General features: G+C 42.9%; 1 protein-coding gene across 1 annotated transcript in view; it reads left to right on the forward strand.

The window, feature by feature from the left end:
* Nucleotides 1–1,339: 1,339 nt before the first annotated feature.
* The window catches only part of LOC104169081 (microtubule-associated protein 4-like), a gene marked incomplete at its 3' end in the record, with an annotated part of 22,385 nt that continues 5,415 nt past the window's right edge, over nt 1,340–18,309 (forward strand). The window contains exons 1-9 of the mRNA XM_009709893.1: nt 1,340–1,460; nt 2,059–2,159; nt 3,084–3,296; nt 4,780–4,957; nt 8,504–8,563; nt 8,728–9,050; nt 11,347–11,475; nt 13,045–13,137; nt 17,966–18,047. Coding sequence (XP_009708195.1) covers nt 1,340–1,460; nt 2,059–2,159; nt 3,084–3,296; nt 4,780–4,957; nt 8,504–8,563; nt 8,728–9,050; nt 11,347–11,475; nt 13,045–13,137; nt 17,966–18,047 — 1,300 coding nt within the window. The remainder of the gene's footprint in view (nt 1,461–2,058; nt 2,160–3,083; nt 3,297–4,779; nt 4,958–8,503; nt 8,564–8,727; nt 9,051–11,346; nt 11,476–13,044; nt 13,138–17,965; nt 18,048–18,309) is intronic.

Here is an 18,309-nt window from a genome sequence, read left to right on the forward strand (position 1 = left end):
AGCGAGCGAGAGGTTTAATGTTGCCGCTGAATTAGCTGAAATAATAACGACAGGCAGTACGTGAAAGGTAACTTCCAACGGCTGGGAAGTCACCTTGATGTCGGAGATATCTGAGACTGGGAGGATTCAAAATGAAGCCATCCCCAGGCATGGGGTGCCGGGAGCAGACCGCAGTGAATGGACAGAAGGTTGCTATTCAGAAACACGAACAGTCGACAACAATTGCTCCTTCTGGTATTGCTGTAGATAAAACTGACAAGTTAAATGAGGGAGATTATAAAGGTTTATTGAAATGCAGTGGAGAAAACTAGTATAGAGGAGCCAATATAGATTAGCTACAAAAAAATGGGCTTCTAGGTGAACATGAATAATTCTTCAGAATTTTGCGTTAAAGCCAGTATCCAGCCTGTACATTTTGGCGCTTGTTTTTCTTCACAAGTCTTTTTTGTATGCCTAGGATGCTAAACCCAGTGCTGTAAAACATTTAGTATGCCTTGGAAGCTAAATGGCTAGGAAGAGGCTAATGCAATGCAAGGAAAAAAAGGCTTCTAAACTTGTCCCGGAGTCAGAAAAATAAGTCACAACGACAAAACCATCCTGCTGTTGAGCATCGCCAGGGCAGGCGGAAGGCAGGATTTTATTTTATTTTGCTTGTTTAAACAGTGGCATTTGTACCAGGATTGAACTGTCCTCCGAGACGCTCCCTTCAAGACTGATGAGCAAGAAGATGTGAAATATAAATAGTGATTTTCAAAAGACAAGGAAAACAACATTTTTATTGTTGGAATTGTTACACTGTTGTCTGGTGGGCCCTTAGTATGCGCTGCAGCGTTACAATCTGTTGCGTTGTTATAAAAAGAAACATCCAACACAGATAAAGCTTTATTTTAATCCCCAGATGACAAGGGAAAATGCGTAAATTTGTGATGGGTTGTTTGCACCGTATCCTTCATAAAATTCAAATGCCACAGGAATTGCAGCGGAAGACAGCTCATAGCAGCGCAGTTGTACAGCAACACCGCTGAGAATTAGTGTTTTAAAAGCTATTTATAGGGAAATTGCCTCTTGAACGTCTCACAGTGCAAAGCAGCATGGCAGTTCTGCGGTAGGACTTAGGAGATTTAGGGAGAAAACTTGGTGAAGCTGCTACTAAATTTATGTTGTGTTATATGGTTTGCTTGGGAGGGCAGTACTTATCCTTCTGCTGGTGGCTGGACAACGCTTTAGAGACTGTTTTTTAAAAAGAGATGAGGAAATGGTTGTGGCTGCTCTGCTGCTGTTAGGAGAAGAGCCCGTGTGTTTGCTGTCCCCATTCACCCTATAACAGCCTTTGGTGGCAATGACAAAAATGAACGATCACGGTGAAAAACTGGCGACCCTCGTAACTGAATGTAAGCTTTGCACTGTGAAGCACGTCGTACGGCAGCATGACGCGATGGTTTCCACACTAACAAGGGTCGGTATGACCCACACGTGTTAGAACAAGATCTCCACGGTCCTGCTGTCCTGTGCGCCCTTTCCCATTAGCAGTCCGGCTCCCTTCGACTGCCGGGAATCCTCCCGGCTCGGAGAGCGCTGCAACGCCTGGATGTGGGCAGAAGAAAGGTCAAGAAGAAACAGCCGTAACAATAGAGATAGCTTGAAAACAGTGCCCGACTTCAGGATAAGTCATAGTGTAAAACCTGGAAGAGGTCAGAACTTCACCATTAACATTCCAACAATTTCTTCTAATAACCTGAAAGATGGGAAGGTTTGCTGCTTTAATTCAACCAGAGGTTTCCTTCATCTGCTCTCTGTCTTTTCCCACTGGAATAAGATGAGAAATTGGATGCTAATGGCATCTGGATGAACCTGTCCTGTTACAGGGAAAATCTTTCTTCCTATAGGTATTCTGGTTTTGGAGGAATTTTCCAGAAATAGCCAACCTGTAACTGTCTCAGTTCTGTCTCCTCCTGCTACTATGTTGAATAATACTAAACTAAAAAAAAATTACATGTTAAAAAAAAAAAAAGGCTCAAATTTACGGAATCTCCTTCCTTTTTTTTGTTTGCCCCCCAGCAAAACCAGAAGAGACCAAACCAGCTGAAGCTGTGACAGGGAACGATATCACAGCACCTCCCAACAAAGAGCTTCCTCCCAGCCCGGAGAAGAAGACAAAGGTAGGTGTTGTTTCACAGTCAGCATCTTCACTTCCACGCTTTTTATTTGCCGGCTTTTCTGCTTCTTAAGCTGTGGCAACACAAGTTCTGTTTTCTGAGCTCCCCGTTGTGAACCATTTTACTGAAACAAAGACATCCAGTTACGAGGTTGCAAACAACTCTGCCTGTAGCAAAGGTGACTGAAAGTGGATTTAATAAATGTGTGGTAAGCTTTATTTAAATTAGTTCTCTGGTTGGTGTCAGCGGTGTGGAAGTAGTAAACACGGATGGTAGCACTTCTGCTACACTGATACTCTCCTCGTTGTTTACAACACATTTATTTGCATTACAACTAGCATTCAGAGATGCTATTCAGGATCTAATAGTCTCCCATTTTAGGGCTGTTTATGAAACAAGGGAGATAGCTGCTTTCAGAAGCTTGCAGCGTTCAGCAAAATCCAACCCCAGGTTCTTAGAGCAGTGGTAGGGGCAGGGTGTTCTTGGGCCCCTCGAGGGCAGTGGACGTACGACCACTCGAGTTGATCAGATGAGGATTTAGAGCTTGCAATCCGTTGTGTGCATCTAATTGGAAAGCAATGTCCTGTGTATTGCACGTAGGACTAGATGCCAGGAACACCCAATTACTAATCCCAGCTTTACCAGCGATTCCTTCTGTTGCTTTAGATGTCGCTGGAACAAATCCCGTTCGCTTTGAATGGAATGGCCAAACTCCACTGGGCTCCGAAGGCAGCCCTCTTCTGCTGCTTCATTTTGGTCTTTGTCTTACGCTCAGAAAACAGAAAGCTAATTTTTTTTGTTTGTTTGTTTCATTTAAAATATCATTTTTATGTTCTTGCAGCTCAGTGTTTTGGTTACAATGCGCTATTTTTTGTTGTATTTTTTTTTGTTTTTATACTGGATTTTGCTTTTTGAAAAAACATAAAGCCTGCCGCATCCACATCATCTACAAAGCCTGCAGCAACGAAAGCCAGGCCCCTGTCCGCTACCAGTCCCAAGCGGCCAGCCTCTGCCACACCTGGCCCAAACAAAAAACCCACGAGCCCTACTGCAGGTCCTACTTCAGCCACTACTACTAAACGCCCAGCCACCAGTACTACACGTCCCTCCACCTTAACTCCAAAAGAAACTAAACCAAAGGTAAGAAACTACTTGCTTTTGCGTGGGAGCTCCGAGAACTTATTTACATGTTAACTTACCAGCTGTCTTACCCAAGAGTCAAAGCGTAATTCTAGTGCTAATCACGGGAGGATTAGACCAGGAATGTGATTCACTGTGTTGAGAGCTGCACAGTTATTCGTATCAGCTTCCAGTAACCCACTTAAGGCACGAGGTCCCAAGTATTTAATTGTGTCATCACAGAGGAGAGATTTAAACTTGACTGTATCGCTATGATTTTCCTAGCGAACTGTCATGAAGTACACAAGATAATTCTTTTTCTTTCTGTTACTAGAGGAGGAGGGTTTTTTAAATATAGATACACTACAAACATAGGATAACTCTTAAATTCAGACAAGAGCATGGGAAAACTGAGTGGAGAACTTTGATACTGAGTAACGAGGGGGAAAAAAATCAGTTTGAACGCTTCGGTATTTCCCACTGATTGTCTCTTTATGATGTCTGATCATTGTAAGAACTGTACAAAGATAGCTGATAATACACTTAGGTGCTTAGGAAATACTGGAGATTTGCAGTTCTCCAATAAGAGAAGATTTGTGGACGGTTCGTAGTGTTGCGTCTTAAAGCTGAAGTAGGGTATCCACATGTCATGTTAAGAAGGGGAAATGTCCCTTCAATCTTCTCTATGTTAACTTGTGAAGTTGTGTAGTAGAAGAATTCAAATTTGAGAGGGAATGTTAAAATCGGTTTCGAAGCTTTCAGTTACTGTCTAAACGCTAGCATTTCTACGATACATTTAAGCTCCAATAACTGCATTTGAGTGTCTTTTAAAACTTAACTAAATAAAAATAACAAAGAGTATGAAAGCACAGGCATAAATCTTTATCTTCCTGTGAACCAGTGTCTTCAGTTTTGGTTTAGTTTTTGCATGATTCTGAATCCTTTTTTGATGAAATCAAAATCTCATTTGTTTCCATGCATTAACTCAGTATTTTAACACTTTAGAGATCAGTCAGTTTACAAGCAAGTGACTTACCAGGGACAGACATGAAATAGTTTTCCAAGTGAGGAATGAACCATGGACACCTAATCCTTATGTCCACAATGTTTCAATGAATGCCACCTTAGCTTAGGAAGCATTTCTGCTCATGAAGGAAAGAAATCTCTCCCAGAAGTATTGCTAGTGGACTGATGTTTTCCATTTTGTTCAGAAATCAAAACCTCCTTCACATCTGTAAATGGCCTCCACACATTAGTGCTGAAACAGATCTGAATGAACTGCAATATTCAGCAGGGTCTGTGCTCTGCGTCCCGCACTGAATATAGTCGGTCGCTTCTGCATGCCTTAATTATATTTTTAATCTGCGTTATAATGTTTCAGCGGTGCCTAGCTTATGTGTTTAAGAATTTCAACAACTTCCATTTATTTCGACTTTTTGTTGGCATACGCTTTGAAGAGACCGTCAGTGAAATACTGGCTTTAACGTAGGCTGTTCATTTTCAGGTTGCAGATGCGAAGACCACAGAGAAGCGGACCTCACTTTCAAAACCTCCATCATCTACCACTCCTAGAACTACTGTCAAGAGCAGCCCTGCTACTCCTAGGACAACGGCGGCATCGCCAGTCACTGCAGCTGCTGGTGCGAAAAATACCGCTACTTCTCCACCGAAGAGGCCGACATGTAAGTAGTCACTTGTTTTTCTTCAGGAGATCTCTCTTTTTATCCAGCTGCAAGTTTCTATTTGAGTAGCACTGTTGGTTCACGCTATGACGTCTTTCTCACGTATTGCAGTACGCTGCCTGCTTTTTCCTGTGTTTAGGTCATCCTGTGACCCCATCAGTTTGTTAAAATTAGTCTCCTGGTAAACAAAGTTACGCTCTTCAGGTTCAGAAAAGGACAAAAAACCAAAACCTTGACGTGTAGCCATTTGTGAGAAGCCGTAGCTGCTGTTAACCAGTGCTTCTGAGAGATGTAAACTGGCCTACCTGTCAGTCAGGAGTTGACTTGGAGCTAGTGATCGCTGAAATCTCAACCCTTTTAGTACAACATGAGACAAGATCCTGTGCCAAGGCACAGAGACTGTCAGACTTTTCTGTCTCCAGGGCTTCGTCTTCCAAAAACAAATCTGAATTACCTTCAAGGCCAACTTGGATCAGCTCTGTGTGATTCATGGTTAATACAATTACTGAACATGCTTGATTTAAGAAAAAGGATGTTATTACCTCTGTATTTTGCCATAGTAACAGTTAGAATAAACACTAAAACCAATTTAGAACTTGGGAAAAGCAAATCTCCAGGAGAGGACTTGAAGCACTCAAACTAGTGCATCTGAAAAAAAACAAAAAGGGTTGAACAGAAGTGGAAGCTTTTTACTAGTGCAGGAAGAATTTGGAGCTGAAGTCACATCGGTTTCATCAGAGAACTGTATCCCTCTCCTCCTGTTGCCAGAGAGGGAACTTCCCGTGAGTTTAACACAGTCAGCATGAAACACGAGCAGCGTATTAACAACTTGAAAACAGTTTTCACTCATTTTAATGGAGCTTGAGAGATTTAACGTCAGATAAAAATACCGTTAAATGTTCTCAAGTGTTTTCAAATGACTAGACCTCATTGGCCAAATTTGCCAATACACATGTAAAACTAATAATATGTGTTGGTTGCTTGGTTCTGTGAGTCCCAAAGCATGAATTCATAACCCGTCTTTCCCAAAAGAATAGTAATGTTCTAACTATGTTGAAATATATTAGGCTAGATGCACATTCCATACTTTATACTCTAGGGGAAAATATAATTAGTCAAGCGTAGAGGAAGTGTTGCACTTTCCAAGAGCCGTGTGTCTTAACCGATCCTGCGGACATCCTTGTAAAATTCATTTTGTGTGGTCTTTTATGCAAACTGTAGCCCAGAATGCTTAATACGTTTTAATGAGTTCAGTTAATTTCTCCTTCCAAAATTGAAACACAAAGAAAGAAGCATTTTCTGATGACATTTAAAAAGAGATGGAGTCAACGATGCAGAGATGCAGGAAGGTTGTTCCAAGTGGCAAGATGTACAGAGGAAGAGGCTTCTGCACCAGCGAGGGTGGTGGGGCTTTGCCAAAGTACAGTGAGAACTGGGTGGGCGAGGGAGAGATGAGGTCAGCTGGAGAAACTCCATCAGGAGTTAAAGCCGTTTTGTCTGGATCTGGAAATGCACAGGGGAGTCACAAATGGTGAAAGAAGGGAGTCCTGTGTTGGAAGAGGAGAAAGCGAGGGTGTGACAGTGTTGTGGGGCCGGAAGGGAAAACGCAACGAGCCCAACACTGACAATTCAATTCAGGCTGAGCACGTGCAACTTCAGCTAGATGCAGAGATGTAGGTGATGGAGACCTGGATCCTTTCTGATCGCAATTTCGTTTCTCATTACATAGCATTGAGATGGATATAAGCTTCTGGCTAAAGGTGGTGTTTCAGAAGGACATCTGCTCTTGTTTTTCATGTGTCAAAAGACAAGACACTCGCTTCCTTGCGGTTTGCTCAAGTGTTAGTCATTCTCGCTGTTTAAAAATGTGTGTATAGTGGCTTGTTTTGAAATTACATGGTTTAGCTTTTTCAGGTATTAAATGTCAGTAACTTTCTCTACTAAATGAGAGCCATGGCTTATGTGATGCTTGATTTTCTTTTTTTTTAAAGGATTTTTTTTTTTCCGTGTTTCCCCCTCCCTGTGAAAATGGCTTTTATGTTTGTACAAGACCTCTCTATCTTTCAGATCAGAGAAAGATCAAAGTCTTTGACTGTCATTGTAGACCATTTTCGCAGTAGCTTTATCATTCTCCAGGTTTTCAACATCGCGTGCTAATAACATAGACAAAAGAGTTCCAGCGTTTGGCTCCCCGCTGACATGAGTAGAAATAACATCTCTTTATATATAAAATTAACATATTAGTCCTCTTGCCTTTATATAAAACTAAGTCTGTTCTGTCCATACAGCTTTCCCAATTAAAGTTGTGGTCTCAAGGAATGAAATTAGGCTGGTTTGATAGGACCTTTTTTGAAGTGTTTGGTATTAATTATCTATCTGTCCTTTAGGCCTTATTAAATTATCCAAATGTGTTTCATCTCATTAGCTAGTATCTTATCTGTGGTGTTTAATTGAATGCTTTTAGCAAAGTCAGGATGGAACGATCCAGCCTAACTTGGCCTATATTATCTGCCTCCTTCGCTTGGCTCTTTCCTGTATTGGTATTCCATAAAGTACCCCGCCAGCTGCTTGAGTTTATCTAAAAATCTAGGACTGTTAATGGCAATTAAATATTAGAAGATGGGGGTTTCCATAATTTCTAACTTAGATTTTTTTTTTCCATGTACTGTTTGTTTTTAACGTTGCCTTCCTGTGGCTATTGATGTGAAGCTGATTTTAGCCAAAGTTGTTCATCACGGCTAGTAAAAGAAGCTACAATTTCGGTATCAAAGAACTCCTTAAAATAAGGTTCCGTTTATATTTTTCAGTCCATGATTTTTGCCTTGATCAATTTTGTGTACAGTTTTCTTCTGCTTTGAGAAATATAGATGTGTGTTTAGACTGTCCTCTGTCTATGTGGAATGTAATCAGGTCATGATCGTTGGTGTTTGCCCAAAGGCGTAGTTCAGTTTAGTGATTGATTTTTTGGGTTTATACAGTTATAATAGGGACCAAAATATGTGCAAGAACTTCTGTGCAAGAAAATTGACATGGGTTAGAACTGATACAGCAATGAGACCAAGGTTATAGATGGACAAATGTGGTTTTGTTTTTGCTATTCAGTAAAGAAAAGAGCTGGGTTTTGGGGTTGGGTTTTGGTTTTGGTTTTTTTTAAGAAATGAAATTGGGGCAGGATTAAAATAATCTTGGTGAGTGTGGTCAGATTCAGGAAGTTATTTTAAGAAAAAACAAAATGCAAACCGTACCCCAGGTGTGTTGCATCCTTGAACAACCATCCTTTGGATGAATTGATCCTTTTGCTGGAAAACACGAGTGGGTTTTGCTGTTACGAGAAGGACCTCCGCCAGGTTGTTCAAACAGAGCGGTTAATTCTTGAGATGCTTTCTTTCAAGCAGCGTGTTAGAAGTGGGCACTGTGGGTAAAGAGGACCATCGGTATGTGAGGAGCTGCGGAGAGCCCCGGCCCTCCCGGGGAAGCTCTGCCAGGATCCCAGGCTTCTCATCCGTGCAAACTGAAATACTTACTGATGCGTTTTGTGTTGGGCAGCTATCAAGACTGATGCAAAGCCTGCAGATGCCAAGAAGACCCCTGCAAAGTCACCATCAGGTAACTTTGTTTAGTTTCCATCTAAATCAAATCCTCTTTGTTTGGGGCAGTGTTTATTAAAGAGACCACTCTACGTTTTTAGCACTTTGAGGAAGTTTGTATAGAAGGCCTCTGACCCATCTTTTTTCCTCGCTTCCCTCCAACTATTGCTGCGATAATTGTAGCAGAATTGAGCCGCCCTAAGAGTGCTACTGGAAATGCCGTAAAAAGTAGTGCCACTACTCCTTCTACCACTGCCTCCAGCGCACCTACTTTACCTGGAGTAGCCACCAGTCGTCCCAAAACCAAGCCTGCTGCAACCAAACCCGCCGCAACCTCAACCACAACAGCAGATGCTAAAAAAACAACTGCTAAGGCTCCGACTAAACCCAGCACTGGTTCCAAGCCACCTCGCCCGACCAGCAGCGTTTCTGCTCCAGATCTGAAAAATGTACGTTCCAAAATTGGATCAACAGATAATATTAAACATCAGCCTGGTGGAGGAAAGGTAAGTTTCTTCAAACTTGGTAACAATATGCACTTTGGATCAGTAGCTCTTAAGCATTATGGGTGCTCTTTGCTAATTTGGGTGGCTGTATCCTCACTGCTCTTCTCGTTTATGCTCTGCAGAGCTCCTCTTTGGGTTCTTGGTTTATGCACAAGGCATTAACAAGGCAGTGATAGCAGTGTACAGAAGGAATCCGCCTTAAGAGCCTTCATGGTCTTTACATCGCAGATGTACAGGAATTCGAAACTCTGTGGTTTTGTTTTTCTGTTGTACGTCCTGACACAGAAACTAGTTGGTATTGAAAGCCTAAAATTTTGTCTATATTCCAAAACTTTGCCTCTGAATAGAGGAATTGAGTCTGCTGAGTGGTACAGAAGGTGGAATAATGAAATACGATGCAGGAAATCTGGATTCAGGAGCAAGTTCCACAGCACCTTTCCCGGGTCTGGGAACGGGGACTCTGTTCAACTTGTCAGGCCTAAAGCTCAAATCAAACGGGTCTACAAACGCTGATCTTTGGATAACTGTGGTGGCCATGAGAAGAGAAGAGGGTAGTGTTGAATGAGCTGTAGAACATCTACAGAGATATAACTCGAGGCTCTCAATCAGTAATGGTCTTAAATGACACTTTCACTGTGGCTATCTGCCGTGTAGTTGATAAAGGTTTAGGGATATACCTGTAGCCCTGCTCTGAGGGTTGAAATAATTTTGTGGATATGCATAATCATAAAACCTTTATTGGATATTGTATAACAGATACACCAATCTTTGCCTGACAAAATGTGTTAGCAGCTTGCCCGTAGTCAGAGGGCTTTAATTTCCACAAGGTGGAACAGATTTGCCCCTTATCTTTGCTGCAGGTCTGCGGTAATGAATAACTGCATATAACTTTAATCTGATGCCAAGAGAGCACATTTGATGCTGGAGCCTTAATCTCCTCTCAGGCCCTTTAAAGTCAAGGGCATTCTCAGGCTGTGGTGTTGTGTATCAGAGACAGCATCGATACAGCATGGATTTATTCGTCGGAGTTAAGGGTATTTTAGTTGTACAATGTTGTAGTACGGTCCTCAGAGTTTAGATGTCTCGAGGACCGAAACTTCCACTCCCCAAACCAGAATTTCTAGAAATGACAAACCAAGTCTGCTGAAAAACTTTGAGGCAAGCAGGAGGAGGGTGACCCTTTTCTTTACTGTATATTGTAGCTTGAAACCAAACAGAAGTTCAGAAAGCCTTCTGCCATCTGGTCAAAAAGAACACGGTAGATCGTTCGGTTATGTTAACCTCTGCTAGGGTTCTGAGGATCGCGGAGCTTTTTAGCTTACAGGGTTATTATGTCAGTTTAAGGGAATTTATTGATACATTTAATTGTACTGTTCTTTATTTTCTAAATATTTTCATAGGATTGTTAAATCCTAACAGTTGTACTTTTAAGAAAATTGTCCTTTTTGTAGTCTACGCTGAGATGTTTTTAGAATCTGAGAATCCCATAGGAGTGCTGGGGCTTTTTGTTTACTGTTCTGTTGCTGGTAGGTTAACGAAATACAGGATTTATGCTGAGCCCCCTCAAAAAATGCAGGTTCTGCTGCCCTTATCTGGATCTAGATTAGCAGAAGAATGGATATTCTCAGGTAGCTGCTGAATTTTTCTAAAACCTGTACACTTTCATTCAGTTTTCTGCTTAGCTGGATTAGCTAGGTCCACCTGCATTTGCTTCGTTAAAAACTCAATCAGCTGTTGATGTCAAAGCCTGGGTCAAATCAGCGTGGGGGTGCGAAATCAGAAATGGAAGCATGGTGTGTCTGTATCCAGCAGAGCTCTCGGAGCTCGGAGGCAAAGGACATCAGCCAGTGGATGTATTTACCTCTAAGGTCCGTATAATGTCCTCCATGTGAAGGAGGTGGTCCTGCGCTGCTGTTGGGTTACTAAAGGATTGCGTTTAATTTTTTGGCAGAATATAATGTACTGGGGTCACTTGGACACCTGCCAATGTGACCGTTGGGGAAATGATGAGGTACCGAGGAAGGGCACCTACGGGCTTTTTGAGAAACGGAGAACTGAATTACTGCTTTATGACCCCAGGGTGCCTGTTTCATCCCGTGTCTGAGTGACGTTGCTTCCCCTCCACCCCCTTAGTTTTATTGTTCCTGGGCATGGGATCGTACTTTGAGAATTCCAGCATGTAAGAAGTTCTGGGTCATCCACTCTGCAAAGTTTATGTGGGTAGCTTGTGTTCCCATACTCTCCTGCCCACGCTTTTGCTTTTGCTGGTTGAAATCATCCATTTGTCTCCATCTAGGGGAAAATAGAGAAAAAACCAGAATCAGCTGCTGCTGCACGAAAGTCTGAACCCAATGCAGTCTCTAAAATGGCTACTACTAAAACAACCGTATCAAAAGAGAGTGCCCCAAAACAGCCCAATGGGAAAGTGAGTTTATTTCAGACTTTTCTCTATGGGAGATGAAGGAAAACATTTCCATTTTGAGTCACTTTCCCTTCTCTTCAATTCTTCTGCTTTCTCCTATCAGCGTCACTGTTCCTTGCACAGACACTCTTCCAATTCTCTCCTGTAAACCCTAAGATGTTCTCAGTTAAACACGTTCAGAGGTCGCTATCGTAGATGCCTTTTCCATGCCTGCTGTAAATGTAAAAGTTTTCAGAGCCGAGTCCTCCATTTTCACTTATAGGTGGATAGGCTTAACTTTGTCGGAGGCTTCCCTTCAGACCAGTTCTTCATACACAGCACTAGTTTGTAACTAGGAAGAGAGAGCTTTAGGTCAGCGCTGCTTGTTTTAAGATTGCAGAATATTAAAGACTTAATAATATCTTTCCTGCAATATTCCCGACCCAGTTATATCAAAACTCTTTAATTCCATGCTTTAGGCAGTCACCATTTGATGGGTTCCTCCGAAGCTGTCATGACATGGTATTTCAGCACGAGCGGATGGGGAGAGAGGCGGGAGCGCCTGCAGTGCTGGTTTAATTCAGATATTATCAGGCAGAGCCTGTTAATGAATGGACGGGATTTGTACCTCTAGAGAAGTCAGAAAAGCACTGTACGCTTCCGAGGCACGAATACATTTTCAGAGCTGCTGTTGCACTGAATCCAGTCTTTCTGAACTGGCTAAGGAGCTTTTGGAAACCTGCTCAAGTGAGAATGTTCTGGTGATTCCTTTTGTGTTTCGAATTGATCACCTCTTTCTAGAAAGTAGGATACAGCTTCTGCCATGTTTTGTGCTGTGTTAAATAACTCCCCGACTAAACACATGTCGTAACTAACCTTTGTAAACACAGGCCTGTTACTCTAACTCGGTTACTACCTTTGGGCGTAAAAGCTCACTTAACTCACTCCTTTTCTATTTTGAATAAGCCCAAGACATTTTAGTTTGAGGAAAAAATAATTTAGTTAACATAAGACTCATCTGATAGAATTTAACTGAAGGTTTGACAGCCTTCGTCAGAAAAATTGTTTCTCAGACTGGGCTTTAGGTCTCGGAGGTTTTGAAAGACGTTGCCCAGGGCTGGAGCCAGTCCTGGCAAATGGAAGCAAAGTGCAGACACTGAGCAGTTCGTAGCCTTGTTGGAAGCGGTGGCCCCACGGCTCCGATCCAGGGAGGAACGAGGCAGCCGAGCCGGCTCTCCTTGCCCCGGGGAAGCTCTCACCAGAGAAGCTTCACGGGGGATGTCGATAAACCCAGCCCTCTGGCAGGCAGGCGCCCGCCCGGTGATGCTAACCCGTAGGGTGTATGGAGGAGCCGTCTTCACCGTAGCGCTTACGCTCTCGCACTAACACTGTCTGTGCAGCCTCTCCTTTCAGTCACTTTTTTTTTCCCTCGCTCTCCTCTTCAGTTGCTTTCACACCTAATACCAAGGTTGGATTGAGTTTAACACAACTCCTTGTTTATCCACCGTGTTAGAGCATCCACTCCAGCCTGCCGTATGACAACTCTAACCAGTCCTCTTCCCTTGTGTTGTTTTCCATTCTGTAACGTTCCAGGTCCAGATAGTCTCCAAAAAAGCGAACTACAGCCATGTTCAGTCCAAGTGTGGTTCCAAGGACAATATTAAGCATGTCCCTGGAGGTGGGAATGTAAGTATGGGCTCTGGGCAAGCTGTCTTTCTACTAACTCCTTCTCTTGTACTATGTTTGTATATGTCAGTCTTAAGAATGCTGTGTTTCAGGCAGAAAAGTGTGGCAGAATTTCAGGGCTTCTGGAAATAATGTAGGCTGGAGAATTATTTTTTTTATTATTCTTCCCACTCCTCCCATGGGATGCTAGGTTGAATGTGTGTGGTTTGTTTCATAGTACTACAAATACACCTGGCCTATTTCTCGCATGGTTTACGTGGTATTCACGACCAGATGTAGGATGTGCACGTCATTGCCCCCAGGAGTTAGCTCACCGTGGATTTCTTCTGCAGTCAATGGAGGCACCTCAGCAGTCCTCTGACCTGTTTTAGATGTCTGATTTTTTCAGGTGAAATGAATTGCGACCTAGAAGTGCCCGTTAGTCTTCACTGGCTAATAGAGGGAGCCTGAGTCAGATTAATTTCACTTCTGGTTTCACAAGAACGGAGACTTTGAAAGAGGAGGAGGAGGAGGAAAAGACTCTGGGACTTAATCTTTGAGCTGTGATTAATTTCTAAATTTAAAGGCTACTGGTGTCTCCGGCAGCAGAGTTGAGCTTATTAAAATAGAAGGCTAATCTTGTAATGTCTGTGTACTTGGTTTGGAGTATTCGATCCTGAAAGTGTCTGACAAAAAGAACAGGTTAACTATCTAGATTCTAAAGCTTTTGGAAACGTGGCTATAGTTTGGCGGGCTTGTTTCCTTGTGGCCAAGTCAGTGCTAGCTTAACAAATCTGTGCTAGGCTGTTTGTAGTAGGGGTAGTTTGCAGAAATAGAAAGATTGGATGGATTCGAAAAGACACTGAAGTGCTTAAGCCCAAGGACGTTTTTTCCATTGGTGTTTAAATACGCCGGGTTCCTGAGGAGTGATGTCCAGCGGTCACATCTTGTGGTGCTTTCGGTGCGCCCGGTGCCTGAGAGCCAGCGTCGGTGCAATTCCCTGGACGTGGTCCAGTTCTGGGGCCAGACTTGCTGTTGCTGTATAGTCAGCAGGTTCCGTTTGATGTCTGGTTCAGCGGATACGGATGCTACGTAGGACCTGACTGTGCTGCAAGCTGCCGTGGCCGGTTTTCCTGGGAAATATATACGTGCTTGTCTAGCTGGCTGAACCTTTACTCGACATGACCAATTCTCCATTAAATCTTTGCAAGAGGCAACCAAGTCTGGGTTCTTGACAAACTTGTTCCCTGCAGGTTGGTTGCCAAGATGGGAAGAGGCAGACGTTGACATCACACATGCAGTGTTCACTTAACTAAGCTTGACTTCCCACTGAGAGTCGCTGGACACGCGTCTCTGCTGCTCTCCTTGCCTTCCAGTTTGCGGATTCTCACCAGTGGTGGGATTTGCCATTCTTCCTTGATATTTCCCTAACTTACCCAATGTTTATGGGAGCGCATACATGTGCGTATGCAGCTTCCCGTAGAAATGCTCACGCGGGAGAATTCTCGGCGCCGTAGAAAGAAAAACTGACGTTGAGACCATCGTGTCAATTAGATGCCCTCATAATATTTTTTTAGCTATACATATTTCTGTTCCTACTGCATATTTCATCTGGTTTTGTCACCCAAGTTTGGAACAGACTGTTTATACATAATCAGTGTTTTGTGGCAGAAGTCCCTTTGGCTATACTCTTGAAGAGCAGCTGTTGTAACTTAACTGTTCGTGTGCTCAAAGGGGCTGTGTTTTATAAGCCACTTTAATTTTCCTACTCTTACCTTGTATAGGCTTTCAGTGGACAGTGAGTCTCTCGCGTACTTTTCCTTTTTTTGAGGCCAACAGAAATGTGATTTAAATGTGGGGGATATTTTTCTTGCTTGCTTAACTACATTGGTGAACTATTCTTTCTTCTAATGGATCACCAAACCTGCCCTTTCCTCTTTACTCTCCAGTCCTGGGGACATTCCCAGCTCCAGGGGACAAGTGTGTGCCTGCTTTCTTTTTCTCTTCTTCCACACTCTTCTTTCACTACTGCAGTTTTCCTCCATCCTCAACTGCTTGAGCTTTTTGCTTTGAGAATAGAGAATAAAGTGCTTATTATTTCCAGGTTCCAAATGCCCCCAAACCCAGCACAGGCAGTACCCATCTGAGTAGCTGAGACACAGTGACCGATCTGGCTTCCTATAAAAATGTTTGCTTTTATTCATTTTTTAATATCTGCTCATTCCCCTTGGGGCACTGCAGTATTAGTGTCCTCTTCCAAGATGTTTTCTTGTTGAAATAGTTACGATGATCACTTGCGATAGAAGGCTTCCCGATGTTTAATTCCAGAACCACGCTGCTGATGGGGATGTCTGGAAAGTCTGTTCTTCTAGTCTGTGGCTTCAGTTAAAGCTTTTAGGAATCCTGTAGACAAGAGCTGTGGTTAGTAGCAAATTGTGATTCAGCTTTAGGGTTGCCCTGGTGGAAGTGATGGATGTCCTGCCTAAGCGATGTGGTTCCGAGCTGGCGCACTCTGTTTGGGTACCCATTTTGCCCTCTATACGCGGAGGTAATTTCTTTTCCCTTCCAAGATACCCAAGAAGACATGTTCAGAAGCAGTAGATGTTGTTCCTACTTGCGTTACATTTGCCAGAAATGCCTTGACACAAACATAGTTAGGTTTCCTGGGTAAAAGCTTTTGTTGTGCTTTATTATTTTCCCCCTCTCTTTTTAAAGAAAGCAACAGTAAAGAGGTAGATTTTACAAAATGCAGGTAGAGTACGTGTTGTTGAAGATGTAACAAGGTGATTTGGAACGTACATATATTTCTCTACCCTTTGATTTGACCTGTTTAGATGGATTGGGAAATGGTCAGAGAGAGAAAATCTAAAAAGAGATGAGGATCCCACTTCCCATCTGAGCCTCTGTATCAAACTTTCAGATCTAAAGTTTATTTCTGGCACCAGAGTCTGAGTATTTGGCTCTGTAAATGCACGCCCAAGCCTTTAAATGTGTATCCCATTGCAAACTCAAAAAACCTAACGTTAGAAATCTTACAAGAAATACACTTCCATTTAGGTATATTGTTTGGATCTCCAGCTGAAATCACGAGGAGTCATAACTGGGTATATCTCCCCTAGCTGATAACAAACATTATTATTTTTAAATGCACTCTGTGAAATAAATTTAGTTTGATTCCAATTCTGGGCAAACGAGTACTCATTATAAAAGCTGTAGTAACTTTACTAGCAACCCCTAAGAAAGGCAAATTCAGTAGCCGTGATCTCACCTTTTTGGAGTGTCTGGTGTCACTGAGTCAGAGTATGTGAACATGAAACGGCGTAGCAGGAGGCTGAACTGTGCTGTTCTACTAATTCTGAGTAAACAAGACATCGGGGCTTTGACTCATCCCTCTTCACAAGTACTAGGAGGATTCATGCTTCCTGAGAAAGATGTATTGCAAATTATCATGATAATTCTCAGGAAGCTTTTAGAGTAGCTGGTAAGTGAATGAATTCTTGTCACATTCAAAAAGAAAGATTTTTTTTTTTTTCATTTTCTCTGCAAGACAATCTATAGCAGACCTTTCTGTGCACGTAGGTGTCAGCTGGCAGTTGCTGACACGACTGGGAGAGGTGATTTTCTTAACATTACTACCGAAAACCCCCGGATTTTTCCGATGGAAAGTTATGATGTCAAGCAGACCAGATGACCAGAAGTTCTTTCCGGTATAAATTATCCTATGTTTGTATGAAATGAAAGATCTCCAAGTAGTTAGACAAGAAGTTCATTCTGGAACAGAGAAATTTTTCATCCACCTGGAGCTGCAGGAGGAATTTTAAAGATGTCAGAAATGGGGCCTTGTACAATGTACTTGGTCCAGGTGTCAGAGATTAAATATTTTTTGAGCAAAAAGACATAAAACCTGTGATGTTTTGACTCCGCTTTTGTCCTACCCCAGAGAAGACACTTCTCCCCACATTCAAACCAATGTCCACAAACACCATGCTAGAATATTTGGCTCGTTGACTTGGAAGAAGGTCGCTTACTGAGTCACGAATATCTCATGATTTCATGACGGCATCACCGTACATTTTTTTTCATTGATGGTTTGGTATGCCGGTATCAAGTCACTGGTAGAATGAGGTTAAAGGAAATAATACTGGGGAATAGCTTCCCCACTCCCAGCGTTTTGTCTCGGAGAAGGATGGCTTCTTTGAGCAGTTTGTTCCGTCTGGGCACGAGGATCCTTCCTGGTGTCCGGTTCTCAGCAGGGAGGGAAGACCACGGTGAGGAGCCTGCGGACGAAGCCTGACAATTAGACATGGGTCGGTCTGCACGTTGAAGGTGGTCGAGATAAAAAGTTGGAGCTGGTGGCATGTCTGTGGCCCTACGGCAAGAGAGTGGCCAAGTAGAACCATGAGTTGACATCTGTCCTGGTGGCTGTCTGGAGCTGCCCAGGCAGTGGCCTGTGTCTTCAGAGGCAGAGCCAGCGCTGGGCAGAAAGAGTCTGGGGAACATGGCAATGGGATTGGCCTTTTTGTGGTCCCTCTCCCAAGTGCTTTTGTATTCCATGAACGTGCCATGAACTCAAGACTCCTGTTTCTGGTTACTGTTCATCTCGTAGTTTTATCTGGTCTCAATTTCTGTCTGCTCACATTAACCACTTCTGGCTGGTGCAGGCCTTTCCGTAATGCTAAAGCTGACTAGAGCGTTTGGCATACAGTGACTGGGAAATCAAGAAATATTGCGGTAGAAAAGGGGTGCTGCAGGTTTGTGAAGTGTGACCTGGTGTTTGAGATGCCCCGTTGGCCTCCAGAGTCACAGGAAGGGTTTCTCCGTGTTAAGTTGTTTCTTTTTGTCTCTTCAGGTGCAGATCCAGAACAAGAAAGTTGACCTTTCCAAAGTGTCCTCGAAGTGTGGCTCTAAAGCAAATATCAAGCATAAGCCAGGTAGAGACTTTACCGTTTCCTCATGATTTGTCTGTAGATATTGCACATCACTTAAATGTAGTCCTGGATTGCGACTGAAATAGTTTAAGGGGTTTGTTGCTTTCATGGCGTATTTCTAGAAGTACTGTCTAGCTGCTTTAGCCATTCCTGGTGCTTTCATGAGCGGAGAAGGGGATTAGGAGATGTGGGATTTCATCTTGCCTGTGAAGATAATCCACTGCTTTGACTCAGTTCTTTTCTCCACCCAACCCCCCCCCCCCCC

This window comes from Cariama cristata, unplaced genomic scaffold (genome assembly GCF_000690535.1).
Source record: "Cariama cristata isolate BGI_N322 unplaced genomic scaffold, ASM69053v1 scaffold17001, whole genome shotgun sequence".
Lineage (NCBI taxonomy): Eukaryota > Metazoa > Chordata > Aves > Cariamiformes > Cariamidae > Cariama > Cariama cristata.